A 26,601-nucleotide genomic window follows, 5' to 3' on the forward strand; every position below is an offset into this window, starting at 1 on the left:
GCTGCAACTTACAGGTTGTTGTAAGAGTTCAGTTCCCGAAACTGTGCCAAAACAGCGGTGCTTGAAACCAATGGACTTAGCAGCCAATGAAAAGAACACAGTGCAATATTAGTTTGGGCCATTTGTGTGGTCTGTATAAAAACGTTTTGATGTGCTAAAAAGTGGGAGCTTCAGTTGCTGCATTTCGGGCACGTTTCAGCTTATATTAGCGGTATAGGACTAGCGTTGTCGACGTAGACTGCGAAAAGTTGTGTTTTCGCTCTGTTACTGTCTTGGAGAAGCATTTCCATGAAGCGCAAAGTGTGTTGCTTTCTTTTCCTTTCTCGATTTTTATTTTTGTGGGTTCTTTATTCTTTTGTCCCTAATCATGTTCAAACGCGTATCTTCTTGAGCATTTCCCCTGGAATAGAAAGCTCTGCTACGATGTCACTCACACCCTGTAGAAGAGCAGTGTGTCCCATGGCTGCTCAGCTATGCTTGAAGTGTTGACCCATCTACTCTAGGTATAAGAAAAGAAATTTTATGATTGCCTACTCGATTGTTTGTTCAAATTATAATGCCGCTGAAATATTTGGGATTCATAATAGAGTCTATTATTAAAATATTCTTGCATGACGTTTGGTAATCTTATTTCAACCGGCACCAGCTCTGGAGAAAGTGCCAGCGTGAGGAATGGATTCTACTGGTAACAACTGATCGCTCATGACATTGCTAACAAAGAGTCTGTGAAAACAGCAGAATGCGTTACCCTCAATGTACTCGATATATCAACCAGTCGAAGCGTTTACAAAGAAAACTGCGATTTATTTATAACAGTATTGAGGAATTACATGAGGTTTACAAATATTTTTCTTGAATTTTTCAATTTTAGGAGTCTGAGCGTGAAGAAACCTCGAGCCTATTTTCTTTCCTCGGCGCAGAAGTGGTGCTTCTGAAAATGTGTGACAAAATTTCATCACCTGGTGAAGCATTAGGTAACACCGGTCCCTTCAATTAACTATTTTCCTGTAGAGCATGCACCGCCGCAATAATGTCACTAGTGCAAAAAAGCTCGCTTGACGGCTTCTTTGCTCAGTCATTTCTGATCCGTCGGCTAACCTGCGGTGTTAAATACTGCTGCACTGTTTGAGCCACCTTAAACACTATACAGCTCAGTAGTTTAGTATCAAGAAATTGCGATGCTGTTGGAAAGCACGCAATCAGAGAATACTTAAATTGTGCATTCGCTTAAGCACTCGTGAGTTTCCGAACAGCTTCCATCAGAGCACGACGTGTAGTTCCCCTGTTTAGTGCTGACATGTTACCTCAGACGCTGCCTGAGAAATTGAAGTATGTTTTTGTTTTTAATAGCGCAAGTTGTGCGACCTGCACCAGCTGCTCATTATAAATGTTTGGACGTGCTCGCATTGTAAGCTAAATGAAATCATGTTTTGATGATGTTCTAGTTAACTGCTAGAAACGCTAACACCAAGTATCCATCGTGGATGAACATGGGCGTATATCTTTTTATGTCTTTTCTTTTTGGGACCGCAGCACTGCCCTAATCAACTCATCACATTTGGCTCGCACGGGGGAGGTGCGGGATTCGATCCCAGTGGCAACGGGTACCAACCAGATTACTAATGGGTACGAACTCTCCCGTCGCCTAGTGCTCGGTTTATTTGGGGTGAAATGTTAAGAAAATTGGTCTCTGACACCGCCCTAAATGCACCAAACTACATTATGCCATAGCGCTCTTCGACCAAAGCGGCGCTTGCATGATTAAAAGCTAATCATCATAACAATTTCTTGCTTTATTAAGCAATATATTACGGCAAATTAGTGCATCTCCAGCTTAATAGACTACTACAGAGTTCAGAGTGGACTACATTTATTATTTTCTTAGTCGTCAGAGAGTAGTAAATTGTTTCAAGAGCTTTATACTAAATGTAGGTAAATTTTTAGCAACACAAAACAGTTCTTTTCTGCCCCCAAAATTGAAACTGACATGGAATAGCCATCTATCCTCGTATCCTGTTAGCTTTATGAAGTGTATGGTAACTAACAAAACAAAACCTTTTCTTCTTGTAATTTCAGCCAGCAAGCTTTAATCTTATTCGAGCTACAGGACACAGCCTGTGTTATTTTGATCTTAATAAGAAATTTTGTAATGTAAAGCCTTACATTTTCGCACAAATGGATACTGCTTTCTTCAGTTGGGCATGTCACTGAGCTTCCAGTCATCAGACAACCAGACGCAGTTTTATGGCTGCGGAGTGACAGTGGCTACTTTTTGCCTTCTAGTCGGCTGTGCGAAATACTATTTTTGCGCAGACCAAATTTTTTGTTCAGGTCCTCCCCCGATGAGCACTTATGGCAGACGTTAGCGCGAACAGCAAAATGCTACGGCGGGCAATTTTCAGCCTTTGAATTTTCTTGTCTTGCTGGCTCCATTCTAAGTTGTTCTGTACACAGCGCATAATGCATAGTCTACATTGCCTATAATATATGATGTATTCAGTAAGATGATGGTGCAAATATTTTCCTTAGGTGCTCCTCTGCCGAGAACCTAACCAATAGAGGAAATCTGATAATTTGTGCTCTTCGCGACATGTCCGGAGGTAATAGTGTGGTATTTAACTTTACCAAGACCAAGACGGACTTTTCTTCGTCTTTAAGCCTGTATACCGCTGCAAAAAGTTACCTGAGGCTAGAAAATACTGGTATATTAATAGTTGACACGTTTAAATTGCTATACGCCATTTTCGACTAACCCATCACATAGTCTGACGATGGAATGTATATTGGAAGCAACATTTCTAGAACCGTAGGCTTCCTGTGTAAATGCCGTAGTGAAATTTTGCTGAGTATATGCTTACAATTTATTAGGCAATATTTAAATCATACATAAGGTACTGTGACTTTGTATGGGCAACAATATATAAAAAGTACCTAAATATGCTTCTCGTTGTTCAGAAGAAATCAATTAGGCTTATCGCTGGTGCATGTTGTACTGGTCTTTTTGGAAGTCTATTTCCTGGACATGGAGGTATTTTCGAGCATTTCGCGTTTAATTATCGCTTAATGTACTGCCTTAGAATTTCGCCACAGCTTCTGTCTGATTTTCTGAAGACTGTTGTTGGACTTCGTCCGAAATAAACAAAAATTATTGTGGATTAGCTCAGCTAGTCCAGGATATACAAAGCGAAAGATGTCGGCGTTCAGTGTGTTCATTGGCGTTGGCGTTCACAATGTTCTAGACGGCGATGGCTTTGAGCAAAAGAAGGGCGCATAACTGGCCCCCTGGATATGCGGACGCCTCATTCATCCTTTGATACATGGGGCGGTGGTGAGAGAGAGAGATGTGGCCTGAATGCATTAGAGCTGACAGCGTTGTGGCTGACATGCGGCTCTGCAGCAATAGCTAGGCCGCAGCGTTCATTTGGTGATCAATCTCTCGCTATCAACCATTAACTGCATGCCACCTCTTAGGCTGGCAGGGAGGGCGCACTGCCAATCCAGTGTGCGGAACGCAATCAAAGCAGGTTTTTGCAGTTGGACACCAACGCCACGTACATGAAAGCGAGATTGAGGTCTCCACTGAGCCCCGCCGCGGTGGCTCAGTGGTTAGGGCGCTCGACTACTGATCCGGAGTTCCCGGGTTCGAACCCGACCGCGGCGGCTGCGTTTTTATGGAGGAAAAACGCTAAGGCGCCCGTGTGCTGTGCGATGTCAGTGCACGTTAAAGATCCCCAGGTGGTCGAAATTATTCCGGAGCCCTCCACTACGGCACCTATTCTTCCTTTCTTCTTTCACTCCCTCCTTTATCCCTTCCCTTACGGCGCGGTTCAGGTGTCCAAAGATATATGAGACAGATACTGCGCCATTTCCTTTCCCCAAAAAACCAATTAATATTATTATTCTCCACTGACCCACGGAACTGCTTATGAGCCTTTCCTTTCGTGAAAATGAACAGCCTTTGCAAAGCTGTCAATGCCAATGAACTCTATGAACGCCGTCGGCCTACTTGTTTGGTTTTTGTGGAAAGGAAATGACACAGTAACCGCCTCGCATATCTCGGAGGACGCCCGAACCACGCCGTAAAGGAAGGCATAAAGGAGGGAGAGAAAAAAGAAAGAGAACCCTGAAAATTGAAAGTTGAATTTTGAGGAAAGGCGCTGCGCTGCGCAGCGGCGGAACACCTGTGGCTCGGTGCTATTAGTGGCGCATGCGCAGTATAGTGACTAGGGAGCGAGAGAGAGAGAGAAACAGGCGGCGGAGTCGGCGGCGGCCGCCTGCGCCGTGCGTGACGTCACTCGTGCATCGACATACGCCGGCTCGCGCGAAGCGCGGTGTTGACTAGCTTAGTGAAGCTTTTCGCTTCAAAACGCTTCTTCATAATAATAATAATAATAAATATTATTATTAAGAAGCGTTCTGAAGCGAAAAGCTTCACTACGCGATTAGAAAATCAGGATGGTACGTTTCTAGAACGAGGACATTATGTGGCAACCAGAGCATTAGCTTCACTTTACCGTACGCGTTGAACCATCATAGCGCGAACAAAAACAACTATTGTTACAGCATACATGAAGGACCTTAAATTGAGTTTGATCTATGCAACACAGTCTTCGGTTCCTTTTATAGTTGAGCATTACCGTACATTTTATATATTTTTAAGTAATGAAATCTTTTACATGGTTAGACCTTCAGCGGTCGCTCACTATTCTTTGTTTCACTTGCTTGTTTCATATTTGCATATTTCGCCCTAATCTAGTTTTGCAGTTGATGCTCAATATAAGTGCCCGCGAATGATCGTGCGCATGCTCTGTTGCTATGCCGTTTATCTTATCTTTGTGCTTGCTTTTCTCGGCCTCCGACTCCTGGACACCTATGTATGTCGAGCTTCGTTATGACATGCATGTGAGAAGCCAACCGTCACAGAAACCAAGATAAGCATAAAGGGTTGTTTTCAATTTTTCTTATAGGTTAAATGAACCAATGGGGAATTAATAGCGCAAATATTTTATAAGTGAACGATAATAGATTACCGAATAGAAGAAAAGAGAACCACAAGTCGCTGCTTGTCGTACAGTGCTCTACCAACTGAGGTACGGTGGCGGCTGTCGAATCTTTTGCTTTCGGGGGTATTTAAGTTCTGTGTAAACGAGCCCTGATATTCTTCACTAGCGCCAATTTCGTCCATAGCGGAGGAAGAAGTACGTCGTTCTTTATCGCAGGTCACACATAAAAGATAATAATAAATAACTACTAAAAGATGATCGATTACAATTAAAACGTGATCGAATGGTTAGGACGGAAGCTGTGCGAGTGCTGTCTTATGCTACTTACGGCATGAAGGCAGCAAGAACGAAGGCCCTCATTAAGCTTTCGAGCAGAGAAAGGCAGGGAAATAATTGGCTCATTAGGACATTCGTATGAAACAAGCAACCAGTCACTGAAGCGAAGGACGGCATAGGGGAATTTTTCCAACTTTTTTATTTGATATGTTAGTCAAGGGGGGGATTAAGGAGTACTTTGGCTTGGGCTAGTTGGTGCATAGCTTCTAGGTGATGTCAGGACGGCGCGAAAAGAACAAGGACAAAAGAGGCACAAGAACACAACAGGACAGGCGCTAACTTGCAACTGAGGTTTATTTGCCCAAACACTTACATTTTATGAAGCACCCGAGCCGTATCACAGAAGCCTGTCACACAAGGATAAGAGATTCTAAACAACAATCACAATTGAGGAAGCAGATGCTACTTCCTTGAAGAACGGAAAAGACAAGTTCGAACGAGAAGCAGTAGATGCATATTTTATTAAGAAAGCGGGAAGCGCATGCGTTAGTAAACCGTCCATTTCAATCACAGACGCTGAGGTGGTTTTTTCGCAGCGTGTCTTTAGGTTTTAATGTGTTGAAGTTTTCTCTGCGTAGTTTGTTGTTCCTGGATGCGTTTTAACAGGCAAACGAGAATTGTGTAGAATCCAATACCTTTAGTTCTTTGACGCTGAGTGGATTTCTCGAAGGTTTTATGTTTTGACACTTTTTTCAGTACTTTGACGCTGGGAGGATTTCTCGAAGGTTTTAGGTTTTTATATCCACCATTTTTTCCGTGTTTGTTGTTGGTCATTCATTCATTATGACACGATGTGTTAATGCAGGAATTTTGATACTGCGATATATTTTCCTTTGCCAAGCGTGCGTCCTTGTTGTGACGATGAATTGCTTTCTAGTTGGTTTTGCGCTCGCGTAATGTTGGGACCTAGTAAAAAAAAACTTTGCTTTTATCAGGAGTGTAGTGTTGAATGCATGAATGTACCTTCCGCTCTGTTAGAAGTAGCACCTACTTCCTGAATTCTCATTGTTGTTTACAATCTCTTATTGTTGTGTGATAGACTTCTGCGATACGGCTCAGGTGCTTCATAAAATGTAAGGGTTTGGGCGAATAAACCTCAGTTGCAAGTTGGCGCCTGTCCTACTGTGTTCTTGGGCCACTTTTGTCCTTGTTCTTTTCGCGCCGTCCGGACATCATCTAGGAGGGGATTAAGAGCATAATTATTTTAGTTGTGGAAAACTATTGATTAGAAATACAAGAAAAAACAATCACTTGCTGTACGCAAAACCCTGAAATCTCGAGTTCGGATCTTACCGGCTTGATGTGGTTGGTTTTCTTGTACTTTTGGTTCAACAGTAATTTAAGCACAAAACAATTGCTCTATTATATCGTAATTGATTAAGGCTACTATTAAAAATAAAACGATAGAAATCACTTTCCTATGGTCTCCTTGGTTTCGGTGGCTGTTGGCATTTTTCTTATAATTGTCATAGCGAGCCCCTTATTTGCTTGCCCTGCCCTTCGTGCGTGAGGGGTCACGCACGAAGAGTCAAAGTTTAATTTTAAGATTACTTCTTCACAAGAGATTAGGTTTTGGCACTCTCAGTGGGCCACAATCTTTCTCTCTTCAGTATATTTCTGGCGTGGCTAGAAAGTGATTGTGCTGCAACAAGATAAAGGGCAAATAAGTTTCATGCTAATTGTAGAAAATGTCGCACGCTCCATAACCACAAACAACAAGAGCAAGAAAGCACTCGCGTTACAAGTCGTTTTATGCTGACAAGTGCGTAGAAAAGACTTTTCATTACAAGTGAACGGTTCGTTCTCACTTTTGTCCAAGAGGAAGAAATGTATTCTCACTTAAGACAAAAGAGAGGAAGAATGAGGGAGGGGGTAGTAATAAATGAAGCTTTGGAAACTTCAGCTTGTTAGCACCACGGAGATATCACGGGTCGGATTCCCCAAGGCTCTCCTTTTACCAAATCACGACACAATTGTCTTTGCACATTTATAAAGCTCTTTGTACTGTGCTTTCGAGGACGTTCTCTGATAAAAGCTCTTTTTCCTGGAGGCCGGTAATTCACACTTTTTGCACCGGAAAAGCAGACGGCTCCGGCTCAAGTGGGTATCGATGGGGATTAAGTGATTCGGGAAAGAAGTATGCTAGGTAACCTTTGACCGCGGCTTTGTTGCCTCTCGGTCTCTCATTTACATATGACTTTGGGGTTTCGGGTATTCCTCCAAATAAAGAAATTTGGATGCACAGAGTGCGTGGCAGTGTATACCAGACAAACAATTATACTGGGCGGGCAGGAACAAGCCAGGTTTTATTATATTCTATTGCTTCTTTTCTTTTTGACGAGTTATTAAGGTGATGCTCCTTAATAATTAACCACATTTGTGTTGACATCGCCTTAAGCAAAACGACAAAAGTACACGAATCGCTTCGACCGCAGTTCATTGCTTTTTATCAAGTCTGCGCTTAACAGTTACACTTTATAGTTTCGCAGTGTCAGTGTCAACAGCGACACCACTCATTGGATGAAATTATATCGTAGACGTGTTCTTGTTGAAGACTCTTTTACCGGCTTAGGGATGTTTTTCGCGACATATTTCGATTCCTAATCACCCGACCAGCTCGAGCGCACCAAATCAAAAAACAGAAATCAAGATGCTACCCAGAAACGAAATATAAACTTGCCGAGAAAAGATTTGCAAATCTGCGGATCCCGCCAGATAAGAAAAAGCAGCTAGCCGAAATAAGCATCGCCAAACAACCTTCACCTCCGAACTGCATAGTCAAGAGAAATATCTCTTTTGTAGTCTTAGCAATCAGTGCCGACAGTTGTGTGACCAGATGTGTTGCCAGTTTTTTTTTTCAGACAGCGTTCTTTCCCCTCATTTTCGTTTTTATTTTTCATCCACTTGATATCGATACCGGGCTCTGATATCGTATGTAACGGACTTTGTGGAAGCACGGCCTCCATTAAGTACTCTTTTTCATTCGTGCTCAGCCCTTTAGTGCCGCCGCGTGAATATTTATTCACTCCCATGAACAGCATTTAGCTTTTGCCTCTACAAATGAGAAAGCAACCGATGTTCTGAGCCGGAAAAATATTCACTGTGTGGGTGAGGCTAAACGGCACGCCTCTAATTTATTAGTACTGCGTCTTTATCGTCTGCTTCTTTTGCTGTTTGTGTTTGGAAAGATTTCTGATGCTCATCCGAGATTTATTCGCTTCTCAATTCGCAGCCATCACCACTGAAAACATTCACAAGGGCGTTCAGGTGATCCTTACCGCATAACCAGTGGATTGGCCAACGCACTTTAAAGGCTTAGAAGTGGGCCCTACCTGAGAACCAGCCCGTTATCATCTCAAATGTCTTGCTTAAATCAAATCAGTAATGATTAGAGAAGCGAACTGAGCTGTAGACGTTCTTTGGACTTAAAAGGGTTGTTAAATGCGCTAATTGGTTTTCACTTCAGGGTGGTTACAGGAGAATTTGTAGTACAAGTTAAAAGAATGAAACGAACAGACAGTAAGATAAAAGAAAAAAAATATTACCGACGAAATAAAAAGTGCGCCTTTTCAGTGAAGAATTCAGTTGACAGTGCAGTTTTGTCGAAGTCTGTCTGTTTGTTGCGTTCTTTGTCTCCACTCTAACCATTCTTCTGCAGCCATATCGTAGCCCACTGCCAACTTACACCTAAGGTGTTATCTTGTAGTATGTGTTACGCGCATAGCGTCACATGTTTGGCCGCATATACACCAGCAAACTTAGCTCTGGCTCATAATTATGCCGAAACAATTACATAAAAACGAAGGTGCAGGTCGATCTATCGCGTCAAGGTCGGAATAATCAACCGATTTTGTTCTAATTATAGTCTTTATCGCCCTTTGTCCTTTGCTTTTACGCCGTCGCACCTTTTTACCGGCGGGATCACGCAGTCAGCGCACTGAATAACAGAAGATTGTAGTAACGCTTTTACTATACCAGGATTTGCACTGTCAAGCCATCTGCCTAGTAATTTCGAATCTTGGCTGGCTTACGCCTGTCACTTCGGCTACTCTTACATTCCAATAAACATTTTTGTGTAGTGTTTAAGGGTTCCAAATCGACATAAGCTCTGAGGTACGTCCTAGTGGAATTATATTGGGCACCTGGTGTTCTTTAGCGTGAAAGCGTGCTCCAACATTGTACAGTACATGGGCGCCCTTAGTTTCACCTCTATCGACAAGGTGCCGCAGTGTTCGGGACCAAACCTGCATCTTCTGGTTCATCACTCGTGCGCCCTAACTACTGGAACACCCCTACGTACTACTGAAAATGTGCCTGTCAATCAATGATTTTTGTTCTGCGCGAACACGTTTGGAAGTATCAACCGCTGATTCTCTAGCAGCAGTCGTAGCATTCATTTCAGTTTCAATAAACAGTGAAATAAATACACGGTGCCTCAGCTTTCTAGCCGAGCACCCGGCGAAGTGCACAGGCTGCCTCTGATTAGAAGAAAAAAAGCGGTCATGTTAATTGGAGGCGAAAATACAACAGGCGCGATGAATTTTTACTCGCCAAACTAACGCTAGGCTAGAAGGCGCGCTTTTGTGGACGTCTACAAAATAGCGCCATGTGCCTGGGGTACTTTATTTGGACCAAACGTTCAGTGCACGATCGTGATTTTGTTTTTCTTTTATCAAGTCCATTCAACTCCAGGAGCCGCAACTAGGCTTCAAAAAAACCGAATATCTAATGCCGGATTTCGAATCTGATTGTGCTATCCAACGAGGTTGACAGTCGTAACACGAATTAATTAACAAACAATATTTCGCTAGTTTGCTGAAACATAGAAATCAGCGTAAGAGTTAAGGTCTCTAAAGGTAAGTTCAGAGAGCGAAGAACAGTGATGTCCTTAGTTATCGTTGGTAGCGCAATGCTTCAAACATCCGGAATTCAAAGTAACCCTGATATTGGCTTAAGACATGAGACAAAGACAGCAAGACGGCAAGCAGTTGCATGTGAGAACATGTGTCTGTGTCCTGAGCATGCTGAGCACCCTGCGTTACCAGCGAACACAAAAACGTTAAGGCGTCTCTACCGTAAAGTATAAAGCCACATAACACTCATAAATGAAGTGCAGCCTAGCAAGGAGGGCTAAAGCAGAGTGCTTGAAGTGAACAGACTTTAATGTGTTTGTTTAAGAGAGAAGGGAACGTGCGAGTTTTTTTATCTACAGCCTCGAGCACCAGCAGCATTGTAGATGAGATTAATTAAAATCTCATGCTCGCGCCTATTTTTTGGCTGTGGATGCGTTGCTTCCAGAGATGCGCCTTACAAAGGGGAACCTAGAATGCTTCGCTGTTTATTACATTTATGCCATTAACGAACATTTTCTTTTCGCTGTTGCTCGCCCCTCTAACGCCACAACAAGTTGGTAGATCCTATCTACCATCAGACTTTTCAAAGCAAGGTGTGCTTGCCTGTGCTGACGTATTCATTTTGTTCCTCTCTCTAATTAATGTTAGTGGCCCGGCAGCCACTCTAATGAGGAGCGATGAGTTACAGAAAATGAGTTTTCACCTTCATGCCAGCGGGCGAGCGAGGCAGTAATGAATGCGGGATTCCGTGTGGCCGTGCCATTAGTATTTTATGCAGTGCCTCGTTCGCTCATGCCTTAGGGTGATTTTTTCGATTTCTCGCACTCTTCTTTGCCCTACATATTTTTAAACAAGTGCTCGGGCTGTTACTAAACGACAGCTTATAAAAAGAAAAAGAAAATGAGAGTTGAACTTTCACTAGACATAAATATTATGTCCGCGATCGTGGGGCTTAAGCTTGGAAGAACGATACAAATATTTATTTCGTGCGGAACACTTTTTAGGCAAGGATTCCGTCGCTGTGGCCGTTTCGTTGAGCTCCTGGGCATTCGTTTTTGGGTGGAATCTGGGTCCGTCGACAGCACTGAGGTGCAGGAGACATGCAATATCCTGCGCACCAAACGGCGAAGATTCCAGTGTACCATATGAGGCATTACACTCGAGACGAAGTAAGGTTGCTCTGTGTGATTAGATTACCATATTCTTATTAAATGTGGGCTATATTCATAAGCATTATTTTATGGACGCCTTATAAGCAAAATTTTATGAGGTAGAACAAGCAAACGAAAAAAATAAAGATATCGCCGTCGCTGGCCACTTTTACAAAAAGAACTGCTATGACGTCGAGAGAAATTTACGTACGCGACCCCAGAAGCATGTATACATCACCATTCACTTTAACACGATCATCAAAATGTGCTAATTGGTCCAGAAATCTGCACTTGAAATTTATTTGCAAAAAAAGACCATAGGCAGCCGAAAGCACAGCGAAGCATAGTTAGACCAAAAAGGCAGATATTAATTAGCACGTTATTTTTTAATACTATTTTCTCAAAATGAGTGCAAGGTTTGGGGCGAGTAGACATGAACATCAGTACAAAGAGTAAAATAATCGGGTTTAAGCAAGAAGTAAAATTATCTAGAGTTTTCTCTCTCGGGTGCCTTTTATCTGGGGTACCCTTCCATAGCAATTAATCATCATCATAATCGTATCCAGATGGAGTCAAGCAACCAGAGCCACTTCGTGTGGTGTTCCTTAAAAGACTAAGCACTACTTTCACCCGTGACATTTGATTGACGCTTAAAATGAGTTTAATAGATGAATTTACGAGGCACACAAAATGTGGATAATTCGACGTGTGGTCGAATGGCTGCCGACACGGCTCATATGGGTCTTTCTATGATCATTATTTTCCCTATGCTACGAGCATCAATTTGGACTATACCAGGACGTAAAAAGTATGTATGCTGCCATGGCTGGTGGCTGTTCCGATAAGGTAGCTTTGAAATATCTATTTTTGTTCTAATACCTACCACTTTCCATGTATATGGATACTAAGTTACTAAATGTTGCTACTAATACTGTGTTTTGCTATGACTACAAATTGACTTACGGCGCAGAAGGCTTCTTTGGCGCCAGAACTTTTTTGCGCGTCGCTTAATTATTTACTACATCTTTATTAATTTGCATTCCCAGTGGTGGGTCAGGGTTTTCGCGTTTGGCAGCTGATCACAAGGTGTCGGTTTGAAATCTCAGCTGCGGTGGCCGCATTTAGCGGGAGGCGAAAAGCAAAACATCACTGGGACACTTAAGCAATTCTAATAATGTGTAAATGCGAGAGCATTACTCGTCGCTTAGTCTGCCGCTAAGTTGTCCGAGATTTGGGGGGTGGACGTTGTTAGGCTGCAGCAGCTCGCTTCGCAAGTTTCGCTGCATTACGAAGGTCTTTTACTCCGTCGGGAGTGAACTTCCGCCTACGGCAACGAATTGCTGTCTCACCGGATGATGTAGACGCGAGCGATACAACTTCGGGTAAAGAAGACTCCATCAGCCGCATTTACATGAATATGACAGTGGCGCATCGTATTTCCTTGCGTATCTCGCGGGAACGATACCCCACTGTTTACATGCACACATCATGTCTGTAGGGACAGTGATCGCTAACCAAGTGCACGTGAGAGGGGTCCAGCCAACCTTATCTTTAGCACTGTCTGCTGTGTTATTCATTTGAGGGGGCATTGTATAGCCACCGCAGGGAGGAGGAGGGGCGTCTTCAAACTTGTTTTCATTCCCCACGAAAGTTGACTTCCCTTTCTCGGTGTTCGCCTTCCTGGCGGATTAGCACGACGCATTTTCATGCATGTAAACGCGGCTATAGTCTATAGTGCACCACCTCACTTTCCGAAAGCTGAAGGCCAACTGATGGTGGCGGAGACTTTCCCTTTTGTGTAACCTTTAACTATAGGCTCCTTCTCGCTCTTTCCGCCTTCACGCAAAGAGGTTTAAACACCAGCGGTGGCTGTGAGTTCCCGTTCGTTTTGTGTCGCGTTGTGTTTCGTCCAGGTGTAGGGGGAGAGTCGCAATCTGCAATGGGTGGAGCAATGCTTTCCTTTCATGCCTGGGTTGCAGCAGTGATGCTTGTGATGACCTATTGCTCGAGGAGGCATGATTACGTTTAGGTTTATGGGGGTTTAACGTCACTAAGTGACTCAGGCTGTGAGGGACGCCGTAGTGAAGGGCTGCGGAAATTTCGACCACCTGGGGTTCTTTAACGTGAACTGACATCGTACAACACACGTGTGCCTCTAGAATTTCGCCTCCATTGAAATTCGACCACCGCGGCCGGGATAGAACCCGCGTCTTTCGGGTCAGCAGCCGAGCGCCGTAACCACTGAGCCTCCGCGGCAGCTGTCACGGATTTATAATGATGGCGGAGCTTTCACACAATGAGCAAAGTAATCTCTGGCATTAAAACTTCTTTGTTCTGTGCGACGCCAGCGCATGTCAGACCCAGGTCTAAATTATCTCGGAGCCCTCCGCTACGGGGTTCCTACTAGCTGTCATATCACTTCAAATGGTCACCCCCCCTCCCCCCCCCCCTTCGCCCCCCCCCCCCCAAAAGCCATAACCCGCTTGTATTCCAACTTTTCTTAAGTTTATCCGAATACGGAAAATTTTGGTGTTTGTACATCTGTACATACTTATAAATTGTGATCGGCTTTTAGGTGAAATTTCGCGATTTGAACTGGCAAACAAAATAATTGCGTGTGGCGGAGGATGAATTGGCGGTGAGTGTAGATAGTGGTAATAACCACTTGCTTGACAAATTTAGGCAACCGCGTAAAGCCTCTTGATAAAACACGTTGTGGGGCTTGTTGGTGATGCATTTTCTGTTCTTGAAATTAAACAGCGCGTGTCCTGGAATGTATTTCTCTATAAGCGTCTAAATACGTAGCGCTGTTTAATTTTAAGAAAAGAAAAACACGTAAGGTCTTTCAAAAAGTTCGACAATCCGCGTCGTGCTGTCAGATACGCGTCCACAAGCAACTCTTTCCTGTACTCTGCGATTGTGAAAAGAAGCTTCTTCGCCTACGCTTTATTCTGCGATGCCTTTGGCTCTGTCCATGACCGAAGTGCCTCGAATTAGAAGATGTCCTATGCCTGTGTGAGTATTTTAGAGAGTGAGGCTTGCGGTGAATGTGTGCAATCGTAACCTACAATAAACGACTAGGATATGAACCGCGGGGATGTTTTGATATGCCGTCATGCAAAATAATGTGCCCGCGCTGCTTACTTCAGGCTCATAAAGGCAGTGGTCACTTCAACAATAATGTCTTTCTAATCACTTTTTCAACACGTAAAGCACTACATGCCGGATCACAATGAAAATAAAGTTGGAGACGACGCAGAATAAAAATCGAAATTATAGGGTAGCATCTTTGTAATGTGGGCTGCTTTTTTTTTGCTGAAGAAACAGTAAACTTTCTGAAACGCACAGCACAACCTTCAGCAAAAGCGGGATGTCAGTAGGATGGAACAATAAGCCGGGCAATTTTCTTCAAGATGGGACGGCCGCCTCTAGTAAATATGTTTGTGATGGACTTAGTTTGTCTGTACTTTGAACCCAATGAAATTGCTTTGAGGAGTGCATCAAGCTGCAAATACAGGCGACCACTGACCATACGGGCACCGCCTTCGCGACGCGTTAAAAGAAGAAATTTGCCTGGAAAATATTCAATGAAAAGACTCAAGTGGCTACATTTTTTCTCAAGACCATGCACTTGCTAGGTCCACAGCTTAGTTTTTTGTCACTTTCATGCACCGGTAATACTAATTTATTCTCACCTCTTAACCGTAAATAAACCAACAATTGTGGGTGAAGATTAGGTTACGCAGGCACAAGAATTTCAATGGCAATAAAAAATATAATTTCTTAGGCATAAGAATTTTAATGGCAACAAAAATAAGACTTGTTCCTTTGGCCTAAGATGTTTTTTAGGAAGCTTCAGTCGCAGGCATTGAAATAAATGTATTTTAATATAATTTTGAACACTGTCCGAGAAGCCATTCGTCATTTACACCCGAATCGAATAAGGTCAAGGTGCCTTTGTCTCAATCATTCGAACGTCGCTTAACCAGACGGTTGTTCACAGAAAAAACCACTGCTTGGCGGCGTTGCTGACGTTATAAGAAATGTTTGGCCAAGTTATCCGGTCGACCATGACGTCGTGCTTGCTCCACTGCAGCGCTGGAAGGCCGAGAACAAAAGTGCGATACAAAATAGTTTGTAGTTAATTAGTCACGCTGTGCACTGGCGTTTCGAGCACATTTTTATGTTACTAATCTTTTAACGTCCACGAAAAAACATGCCCTCGCCTCAAACTAAAAAAAAAAAACACTTTGCGTAGGTACTCCTTTAAGCCGATGTAAGATGCGGCACATTTTGAAGGAAACCAATAATTTTTGTCTGCTGTGGCGAAGTACCCAGTTTTAAATGGCAAGTATTGTTTAGACGGCCTAATAACCGTTTTTAACGCAGTATTTCTCCTTTCAGGCGTCTACATAAGTAATAAAAACATTAGAAACGCCATATCAGCTGTCGTATTTTGCAACAATTGCTTTAATATCTCATTATTTGCCTCTTGGACACTGACTTGTAAAGCCAGCAGCTACATTGCTCGATAGCTATCAATCGCGACAGTCGAGATAGTAGCTAACATTTATGGTAACTTGTTCGGATCTGTGGCCTCATTGTGAAAATCAAGCCTCCGCTGCCTCGAAGTCATTAGGCACAGAAATGCGGACCTATTAATGCCTTCCACTTGCGACAACACGATACCGGAAGCAGGTACGCACAGAGATTTCACCGCTCGGCTACGCAGGCAGCGGAGCGCGCCCGAGCGTGAAAGCTGCTTCGGGAGGAGTCCGGCAGCCGAGAGACGCCGCGAAACGGTATATTGCCCGAGCGCGACTTTGAGTCTTGGTCGGGCTGGGAATAACATTTTTATTGCTATTTTAGCTGCCCACACTAACTTATGCCTATCCTGGAGTTGTTGCGGTAAGACAAGGCTCGGCGTCCCGCTACTCGCACGTGGGGAACCTCACGTAGACAGCAATGTTCCTCCTATCATTGTCGAGGGCTGACCACACGACGTGAATGACAGCCGTAAGCCGTTAGGCTGGAGAGAAAAATTGAAGTTAATTGAAAAATTGTTCTTAATAAAAAAAACCCCCCTATATACTCTTCCTCCAGGCGTCAACGTAGGCGTGCGGTCTTGCTGTTGTCGCGTGGCTTAATACGCTGTATGTTTCTCCGCTCTCCGCAACCGTCGGTAGCCGTAGAGAAGGGAGCAATTTACGCTTCACTGCATGGCTGTCGTGGCCCAGTCGGCCCAGTTTTCGCAAGACACGAATGTAAGAATCAATCCACTGCCACGGCTAACACAAAACAAGGCGCCTTGTTCAGCTTCCCAACTAACCTGTCACTTCTCTTGTGGCGCCCTATCTTGCTGTTCGTGTGCCTTCACACAGATAGCATAACGATTGGATCACACTAAAGGGACACAATGCTGCTAGTAGTAACATGCTGTCCCCAAGCTGGTTGCTCCATGCCATGAAGTTTATATATCAACATAGAATTAAGGATTCTCATGGGACATGACGGCTCAATTCATGTCAACTGGACCCCAAAGCCAACAATATGCCAGTTTTAATCATTCAGTGCAAATAGTGCATTAAGAGAGACTAGAAACCCCTTGCACAGGAATTTCTTACTAGAACATAACAAACTATATGTCGCAGAAGATAGTCAGTTACAGCAAAACGTGATTTGGACTAAGCGGATTTAAGATAATGAAGGCATTTCTCATGGTAATGTAGCCTTGAATAAAACACATGCTTAATAAGGAGTAGCTTATATAAAGAACACAGGGAAGTAAGATGTTTCCTTTCACCTTGCAATGGTCTGATATCTATTGCAGAATAGCTTCGTCTCAGCGGCACTACTGCACGCCTGTCTGTAGCGCAAACGAAAGCAATGAACTCTATGTCAGTGGCGATTAAACCAGGACTTTGCAGTTAGTTCAATATTGTATAGACTTTCTTCCATGCACATTAAAATGAAATGTACCAGAGGTTTCCAAGCAGTAACCTATTCAACCTTGTGGGCCACAGCTGCGCACTTCATATAGAGGATGTTCATGCGTGGGAAAATGTTTCTTTCTTGATGCTTTTAATGTGCCATTCACGTCATAGAGTTTAAGGGGGTTAGTAACCGATCGCAATGGTAGGCACGCAAAGGTCAACTAGGAAATTGAATACAAGGGCACCGTGACCAAGCTATACACGTGGCCTCCAGCAAAAGCGAACGAAGACAAGATGACTCAGTATGAGCATTAAGTGAAAGAAAATACGGGTGGGGAAAGTAGTAAGAACGGAATACTGATTGCACTATGGCGCATGGATAGCAAACCATTCATTACAGGCGACATCGCAATAACGGCGGCGCAGGAAAAATGAAATGAGGAAGAGAAGGCGATCGAATAAAGAAAACAAAATGCTGGCGTTCGTTTGGAGCTAGAGAGAAGAGGCAAAATTTAACGACACGTGGTTTGAAGTGGCTGCTTGCTTGCAACAGTCTTCGCGAAGCTCTGTCGGTGGCGGTGTTTACGCAGAGACGCGCGGCGCTCGGGTGGTGAAAGTCTTGCTTCAGCCGTCTGGCGCGAGCTGAGCGCTTGGTCCTGATTAAATGCTGTCCGCCATCGTGGTCTCTTCCTCTCCCCCTGCCGCCCGTTTTCAATAGAGTTTCGTTCCGATACAGAGTAAAGTTTTCCTTCTCCCTTTCCTCCTTCTCCTCTTGGCTTTAACACCCTCGCAAGGGTGATTCCAGCCGAACGCACAGTAAACACGGAAGGAGCCGTCTTCCTCACCCCTTCATCTGTACAGCGTGATCTGGTGTTGTCTTGGCACACGCGACTAAACGGAACTAAGTGGTGATATTACTATCTATTGCAACAGAAAAGACTTTTGGCTAGAGAAACGTTACTGTCGCAATAATGATGCGTTTTGCTAATTTTTGAGTGAACAAGCTTCTTTACCGTTCAAACAAACAAAAAAAAAGAATACAGACTGCTGGAGCCTGTACTTTAACACTCGCCATGTTGGCTCAGTGGCTTTGGCGCTTGGCTGCTGATTTTAAGGTCGGGGTTTCGACCCCGCCCGCGTCGGCCATGCTTCAAAGAAGGCAAAATGAAGCAACTCCTGTAAGCTCTAGATTGTCAGGGCACGATAAAGAACCCCAGGTGTTCTAAATTAATCTGAAGCCCTCAACTGCAGCGTTGCTCATAACCTGAGTCTCTTCGGGATGTAAAGCCCCGCAATCTTACGCTGTGACGCCGAAGAGGGACGTAGTCTCTATTAGCGCGTCTTGCATTTCGCTGAGAAAAAAAGAAGTTGCTTTTATAAAAGAGCCGTAATGTGACCGAGGTGTCCGAGCTTGGGAATTTGTATACGTTTGGGCGTATGAAACTATGTCGTTTACAACGCTATTTATTTTTTAGGTAGCGCCCTGTAAGTTGTTACAAATGGGTGCCTATAGTTTAGGCTGGTGCGAATTCACCTTTCGTTTTCAGGATTGTTCAGAAATAAAAGTTACAGTTGTCTATTTGGCCTCAACCTTGTTTGTCCTGCGTTCTTTAGCGTGTGTTTTTAGATTTTTTCCATGCAATGCAAATTCGCAAATTAGCTACCTCCACTATCTGTGCATAATTGATGCTATTGGAGCAGTGTGAATTAGGACAAAGATAAGTAAACAAGCTTCTGCACATACAAGGAGAAAGATATATTGCCACACTGCTCGCATCCTGCGAGCGCCGCCATGCGGCCGAGCAGCCCGACTTGGCTCGTGACGGAGCGAAGAAGAAGACGTTTCCGCTCGAATGCACGCTGCTGGTCTTCTTGGCCATCGGATTAAAAAGCCCATTTAGGTCACCCTACGTTTGTCGGCGATAATAGTGCAAAACTAGACAATGAGACCGAGCAATCTCGCAGGCCTATTTGTTTTATGTGTACTTCCGACATTCAAAACAGAAGTGAAAGATTTAGCTCAGGAACACTATTATCTTCATTGCCACTAAGTCTAGAAGTGCAGAAACTGGTGCGCGTTTATTTAGGTAAACACTAGGAATAAATGTAATGGTAGTGATCTTCAAAGAACAGACTTATAGTAAAATCCACAATTGAGCCTCAAGAATTGAAGGTTACTTTAAATATCAGACATTGCAACACCGGCCCTCGAGCGCTGAGCGAAAGGCGACAGTTCCGTTTAATACAGCTCTAATTATTGTTTTTAATGCTGATAAGCGCGAAGTACTACAGCCAAGCGAGTTTGGCAGCAGGCATTACATGATTGAAAGTATGCTTAACAGTATAGAATTACCATGGTAGCCATTCCTCAGTCTCAACAGCAAGCTACAGCTAACTTGTATCACTTCCAAAATCTCACAAACTATTTGTATATTTCAAAGGTACAGCGTTATATTGGTGAAAGAACATTGCAATGAGCGTCACGCTGGTATACTAAGGAGATAATGATATATCCAACTTGAAATTTTCGCATTGCTCAAAAATCTTGATGGACAAATGCTTCTTATACATGCTAAGGCGATGCCGTGACATTTTAAAAAAACGTGCTTAACCAAGATGTGTTTAAGACTATAAGATCCCCTAGTTTTCTTTGTACTTTTTATTCTTTTTATTCCTTCATGATTCCTGGAAAATCAAGAAATGCAAATCTTGACGAGTTTATTTTTTCTGCTTGACAGTGTGAACGCGGCTAGTTGTGCACCAATGTGCAACGAGAAAAAATGTCCTTCCATCGCCCCGCTGTCGAACGGGCTATGTCAGCGTGTATACGATTTAAGCGTTCGAGCACACCTCCACAGAAGACAGCGCGCTGGAAAATGCATTAGTCTGGCTCTAAAAATAGCATCACCTTTTCTGGTACGAGGTGTAATACAAGGTGTTGGACAAGATATAGTACCAGGTATATATCTGGCACTATCCTATTTCACCAGCGTCAACTTTAGGCGTGAAGTTCCTACTCAAACTGAACACCGCTTGGAGCTCCAAGAAGAGCCACAAACTGCACGGCGCAATTTCAAAGCTCGCACCTTCTTCTGCCCCCCCCCCCCCCCCCCCCCCTGCAGATCCCTATGCATCGATTCTCAACAGTTTCTCTCCACGTTGCTATGTACTTTCAAGCTGTCTTTGATAATTTTTGAATGGTACTGCTTCGGAGCATCGGACATTGTTTTACATTGTGCTCCTTATTCGGTAACAAACTTGGAAGTATTGGAAGCTGGAATGCGTCGTACTCTTTTTTTTTCGTTGTGTTTGTTTTCGCCTGAAAAATTACCTTCAACGCTCCCTGCTTGACAACAAGGCAAAGAAAACCTAAGTTTTGGTTGATGTTTTTTAAAAAAGGAGTAAAAACACACTTTTTATTTGGAAGGTGTCATATGTGGTTCCACTAGTACTGCTGTTTTCTTCTCTTCGCCTTCCTTTTGATTCCTGTTTTGCATGCAGAAAATACGAACGGAAGCTGCTCTGGAAAAATGCACGTCTCCTGCGAACCGCTCACACGTCATTTGAGGGGACGTCTTTTGTTACCAGCAGCTGGGCACAAAGTTTAATTTACATTCGTAAATCTGTCTCTTGAATGTGTGAATGAAAGATTGATTGTGGTTGCATAAGGGTATGTCTGCGGCACCCCTTTTAATATCTCTTCGAAAATATTTGAGACCGGGGGTCTTTTCGAGTCTTGCTCATCAGAATTCTTTTTATTTGTTTCCCATTTCTGCTGTAAGTTTCCAGGTCCCGAAGGTAAATAATGGACTTCACTAAAAGGCGTGACGGAACGAAGGTTAAGCAAAATAATGCGGCAACAACTGGCCGCCGTACGTTACGGCATCAGCTGTCATTTTACCGATTTGAGAAATTCCCGATGGGAGTAGTTTTGCCCAAACTTTTTTTGTGTCTCGACTAAAATAAACTTACTTTTAAGAGACGAGTCATAACCTTAATACCCTTGGGTGTGCCTTTATTATTCCCATGCTTACATTTCTTATAGGACGATGACATTGTCAGATAAGAGCTTGACACCACAGCGCGGGAGCTCCAGGTTCAGCTTACGTCCTTTGATACATCGATACGCAATGATGTGCAATTGCGTAATCTGTGCAATTACCGTTTCTTACCAGCGTTTACCAGAAACGCACATACGGAGCAATTTTGAAATCAACTCATCATATAGTGTGTATCCTGAAGTGGTAAACTACGTATGCTCACATTTTTTTCGCTCGGTTTGTTTCAACAAAAAACAAACATTTCGATAAATTACGTTTCAAAGGCTGGAAATAAACTAACCAGACCGTTACTAACTAGACGGGCCTTGAACACCGGCACTTTCATAAAGTACCACGGGATTATCTGATACGGCATTATTCTTCGTGCTGGTTTCATGACGGGAGACTTAAGATGTGTCGCATAAGTTTAGTGGTCTTTGCAGGCATTTCCGGTGGCTTGCTTACGTTCCTAAATCACTTTATTCCGGCTGCTTTGAGTTTCAGAAACGAAATAAACGCGTTAGGAATTTGCCCTTTACAATGACATCGTGGGAAATGAAATGGGCTTTGATCAACACAGCGGAGGGGCTGGAAGTAGCAACCTTAAAAGAATTAACGGTTCAAAACTACCACAACCGCTCTCTTTTCAGCGGTGTGGTTATGGATTGTTTGTCAATGTGTTCTGGGCACATGTGCGTTGAGAAGAGAGAAAAACACTTCAACTCACTGAGTATTTGGCAAATAAGACAAACTGCAGCTGCCTGTAAAGCGTGCTTTGTTGCCTAGTGACTATTAGTGAGGAGAAGCCACTTTTTTAAATCTGCGATTTCTTTGAGTGTTTTGTCATTCGCTGCAAATGTTGACCAGTGAGCGATATTCGCTATCCCACAACAAACATATTGGAGATTTCAGCGACAAATTTTCTTCGTTTTTTATCTAAACAGTGTTTGCAAGCACAATGCAGGTCCCTGTAAAGCGTACGGTGTCACTTAAAGAGGCATTTTCACAAGCAACCATTCGTTAATTCACCAATGCGCTACCAATGAACATATCTTAGCGGTGATCATGACTTGCTCAACATTTATAAAAAATTGACTCGGTTACCAGTAAAGGCAATATTATAGCACAATTCTTGGACCTCAGAGGAGAAATTTTTTTTTTCGCTTTCAGTTTGGGTTTTCAAAATGACGCATTTGAAGGTTTTCGTTTCATGGCAAGTTGGCCTATGTCTTCAAATGTTTAATTGTTAGGAAATGCTGGAAAGAATGATTGTCTGAAACGCTCTACTCTTCACTGTAAACTGCGAATGCCTCTAGAAACCATGCACCGTGCATAGGCGTTATTGCCCTTTCTCGTAAGTACCGAAACTTCATTCCTTTTATGCGCTGTTTATACATCCTCAGCAAGACGGTAGATGAAAATTTTGCTCATGGCGTTACAAAGAAGTTAAGGAAGCGATCACTTCTTTGCCAGTCTCTGACGTGCCTGACGAAGAATCTAAGCTGTTGGTGGCCAGATTGTGCCGAGGCTGTTGTCCTCGCACAAAGTCCATTGTCTGCGGATCGATTAGAAAGCTAAGCAAGAAAACCAAATGTGCCTCTTTTAGCTCGCGAAGGAAAAATGCCATAGTTTCCACCGTTCCAAATTATATGTGCTAATTTCGCACGGAAGCGTTAACTCACTGGCATGCGTACAAAAAAAAGAGACTAACTGATCCACTAACAAACGATTATGTGTGCAAGAAAAGAAGAGGATGCGTTGTTGAAGTAATTTTGCATAATTAATCTGGTCTCTCTGTTTATTCATTTATCATTTACAAGAAATCAGATTTGTTTATGTCGATACTTTTTTTCTGAAAGGCAAACCTCGTAACCACGTCTTCTTCTAATCAATGAGGTGCAAAAAGCTGGATATATATCAATCGCTAAAAAGAAGCATGTCGCTTGAAGAACATTTATATGTACAGTCTGGAGTCACTCATGTGTAGAGCGCTGGAATGTTACAGCTCCTTTGATGAAAATCAACACCTCGTCGTAACTTCTATCTTAAAGGGGGAACACTAGTGCACAAGTAGAGCAACATAGACCTGAACGCAACATGGTTACAAGGAATTTCCCCGGAAGCGATGGGCTACACCCTATTTTCAGTTTTAATGCATGGTGCGGACTCTTCGAGCGCTCTATACAAGGGTGACGCAGACTTGACGTTGGCTACAATCGTTGATTATCTTGTTGGTTTACAATAATTTACTCTCTGTATTAGTTTAAGAAAACCTATACATGTGCGACATTTCAGCGTCAACTTAGAACAAATGGAATAAAAATAAGCAAAGCGCTTCTTGCGATGAAGAAGTGCGAAATGCGTTTTGCGCTTTCTCAGCTCTTTTCCTTGTTACCTCGTCTCAGCACTCTTTTTTTGGTGATAGGATAGATAGACTAGCTCGACGCTAAGTCTTGTAAAATGTTCTTAGCGGGAACAATAACTGGAGATATAGTTTCACTGATTCTCCCAAATCCAGCTTCTGTTAAGCTTTCGGAAGCGATAACAGTGACAGTGGTGCCTTGGGATTAAGGCTCACAAAAGTTTCGGTTTATGTTTGCATAAGATAGAGTGCTAAAGGGATAAAGTACTTCCTGCTATTTAGAGCTCTATCAGTTAGCGCTTGAATAAACGCAAAGGAAAACACTTTTTCGCTCGGCGAGCATCTCATTGGTATAGTGCTTAGAGCATAATTAATGGAAGCAGTATATACGGCTCAGAAAGAGAGATCTTACCATTGTTTCTTGAGATTATGTTCAGCAGAGATACCAGCATATCCAGTCTTCACGTCGAGTCACAAGAGTCACACTTTGGAAGCATCCCCTTTACCGTAACGAAAAAGAATCCGGGAAACGCTGATAATGAGCACGAGTTGATAATAAGATGTCGTTGAAATGCTCCGCGTGTTTTTTTCAGTCTTCAGATTTTCAATTCAACTTGTATTCGTGGTGCGAAGCAGTTCATTCTCATTTAGGCGTTCTTCATAAAAGGTGGAGGAGGAGAAAAAAATTAAACTTCGACGTCAAAGGCACATTTCACTTCCTCATCTAATCAGTGTGATTACGCTCTTCTTTCACTTGATTGTTAAGTTCACATAAAGCACTGAACTTGCTGGTGTAGTTGCAGCATTCCGGTTTAAACTTGTCGGCTCAATACACAGAACATAAGATTTTCATCTCTTGCTTTCAGTGAACACACTACCGTTGCTTTTGAACCAGCCTTCGTCACAGAAGTCCACCATTCATAAAAGGTGCACAGTATAAGGCATGGCACGTTTTTTCTGTTCAGTGACCACGCCGGCCGCAAAATGTTATGAGAAATCCAGAAACATACGCTTCGCTGGGAGTCGCAGTTTGCGTCGATCCACTACGCCAAAGTGCGCCACATCACGCTGGGACGTCGTTTTTGCCGCAACGACGAAGTCAGCTGAATGAGACTGGAATAGCAAACTGCATGCCGCGATCGAACCCGCTGCGCGCTCGAAGGCGTCCCAGCTACGGACACTCCGATCGAGCGCCGCTCGAAGTCTGGGCTCCGTTGCGCTCTACAGAAAAAAATGGGATTCGCGTTGCCGCCGTGGAGGGCGCAGTCGTCGGAAGTTTAGCGCCCTTTCTCTCGCCAGCCGTCTGGCATGCCACCGTTGCTTCGCTTGCACGTTGCCGCCGGTGAAGTGGCTGTATCGAATGACATCGGTTTTCTCACCACTGGTGGGTGGGAATACGGCTGGCATATCGTCTTTTAACCCGCGCCTTCCGAATGGCGGCAATCAATTCCCAGTGAAGACGAGCGCCAGAATAGGGTTTTGTTGCTCGGATTTTATGTGTGATTGATCGCTGGCGGCGCATAGAGTTTGGTGAAACGTAGTGGGCCGTATTCTAGCGGTAAAAGCCTTGAATGCGAAGCTGTTGTCATGACGACAGGAGTTTAGGACTGCAGTCAAGGGGTAATTTATTTGCTGTGATGCGCTACACTCAAATAATTACTGTCTACAAATTCTGTTTTATCGGTGTTGTCATATTTTATCAGATTTCATTTAGTTAAAAAGCTGCTACTAAGATACTTCAGAATGCGGGTTCTTCTTATACTTGTTCATTGTTCATTCACTAATCTTAGGCGGTCAGTTATTTGTGAACTTACAATATTGACCTCAGCAAGAATTAATATGATTGGCAAATAACGACAAAACGCACTGATTATCAATCATTTAAGAAACCTTCATTGTTTGCTGGCATTCACATCGGTCAGGTTCATGACTGATTCGTAATGGCAACATTCAATGCAGTTTTCTTTCCCCGAAAGTCGAACAGTCTGGACGTTGCATACCGAGATCACATAATAAGCTTCCTTTTGACTGTGAAAAAAGAAAATCAGTAATGTCATTTTTCGGCCTCGCTTTTACAGACAGGAAAATTTTGTACCCATTTTGACTACAGCATTCATTTAGCTTTCGCTACATCTGTCACAAAAAAAAAAATTGGCGGTGGTTTAGCTTTGGTTGAACCTGGAGTGACGCGATAGCTACAGCTGGCTGAGTGGAACTTGATCACGTGACCAAAAACGTTACGAACCACGTGATCAGCCACGGCGCCACGGCGCCGCCACGCTGAAGGCTCAGAAACGTACCGTAATGTAGCTATCGCAACAAGATGCCGCGGCTATCTAGCTGCGGCATGAAAATTTAAAAGATCTGCGATTAGCGTGTGCAATGTTTCGTAGCCTATCTCGATAAAATAAAGGTAGATTGCCTGTTCATATCGCGAAACGACGAAGAGAGAAGAAATATTTCGCCGAAATAGGAAGGCCGTAGGTGCTCTGGCAGTTTTCTCGCCGTGCAAGTGGATAATTTGAAGTTAAGATCTTTTTGCCTGACGTTATATTAACAAATAAAATCTCTTGCATTTAATTAGGAATATTAAGTTGGAGTTTAAACAGACCAAAGTAGAACTTTACTTCTTTTGCATTCCTAGTAATTGAATTGTTTAAGGAGTCGTGCGAAACTTAATATAAGACGAAGCAATAGGCGAAGGAATGATTTAAAAACAAAGCGCATAATTTATTATTCTCACATTTTTACGACATGTCGATTAAAAGACAATACGTTTCATTAAAAAAAATCTGCTCATCCAAACGCGGGGTCAAATACGTTCGGGAAAAGACTCAGGGAAATAGCGAAACCGGAATAATGCTCTCTCCTGTCCTTTCTGCAGGTGATGATATACGACTACTTTCTATCGAGTGTTTCCACT

The 26,601-nt window shown here is 43.3% G+C and overlaps 1 protein-coding gene across 1 annotated transcript in view; it reads right to left on the reverse strand.

The window, feature by feature from the left end:
* LOC144130396 (guanylate cyclase soluble subunit beta-1-like) overlaps positions 1 to 24,884 on the reverse strand; it is a 57,236-nt gene extending 32,352 nt beyond the window's left edge. Inside the window, exon 1 of the mRNA XM_077664320.1 lies at positions 24,091 to 24,884. Within this exon, the coding sequence (XP_077520446.1) occupies positions 24,091 to 24,093 (3 nt within the window). The 5' untranslated portion in view covers positions 24,094 to 24,884. The remainder of the gene's footprint in view (positions 1 to 24,090) is intronic.
* Positions 24,885 to 26,601: the final 1,717 nt, after the last annotated feature.

Source organism: Amblyomma americanum, chromosome 4, assembly GCF_052857255.1.
Source record: "Amblyomma americanum isolate KBUSLIRL-KWMA chromosome 4, ASM5285725v1, whole genome shotgun sequence".
NCBI lineage: Eukaryota > Metazoa > Arthropoda > Arachnida > Ixodida > Ixodidae > Amblyomma > Amblyomma americanum.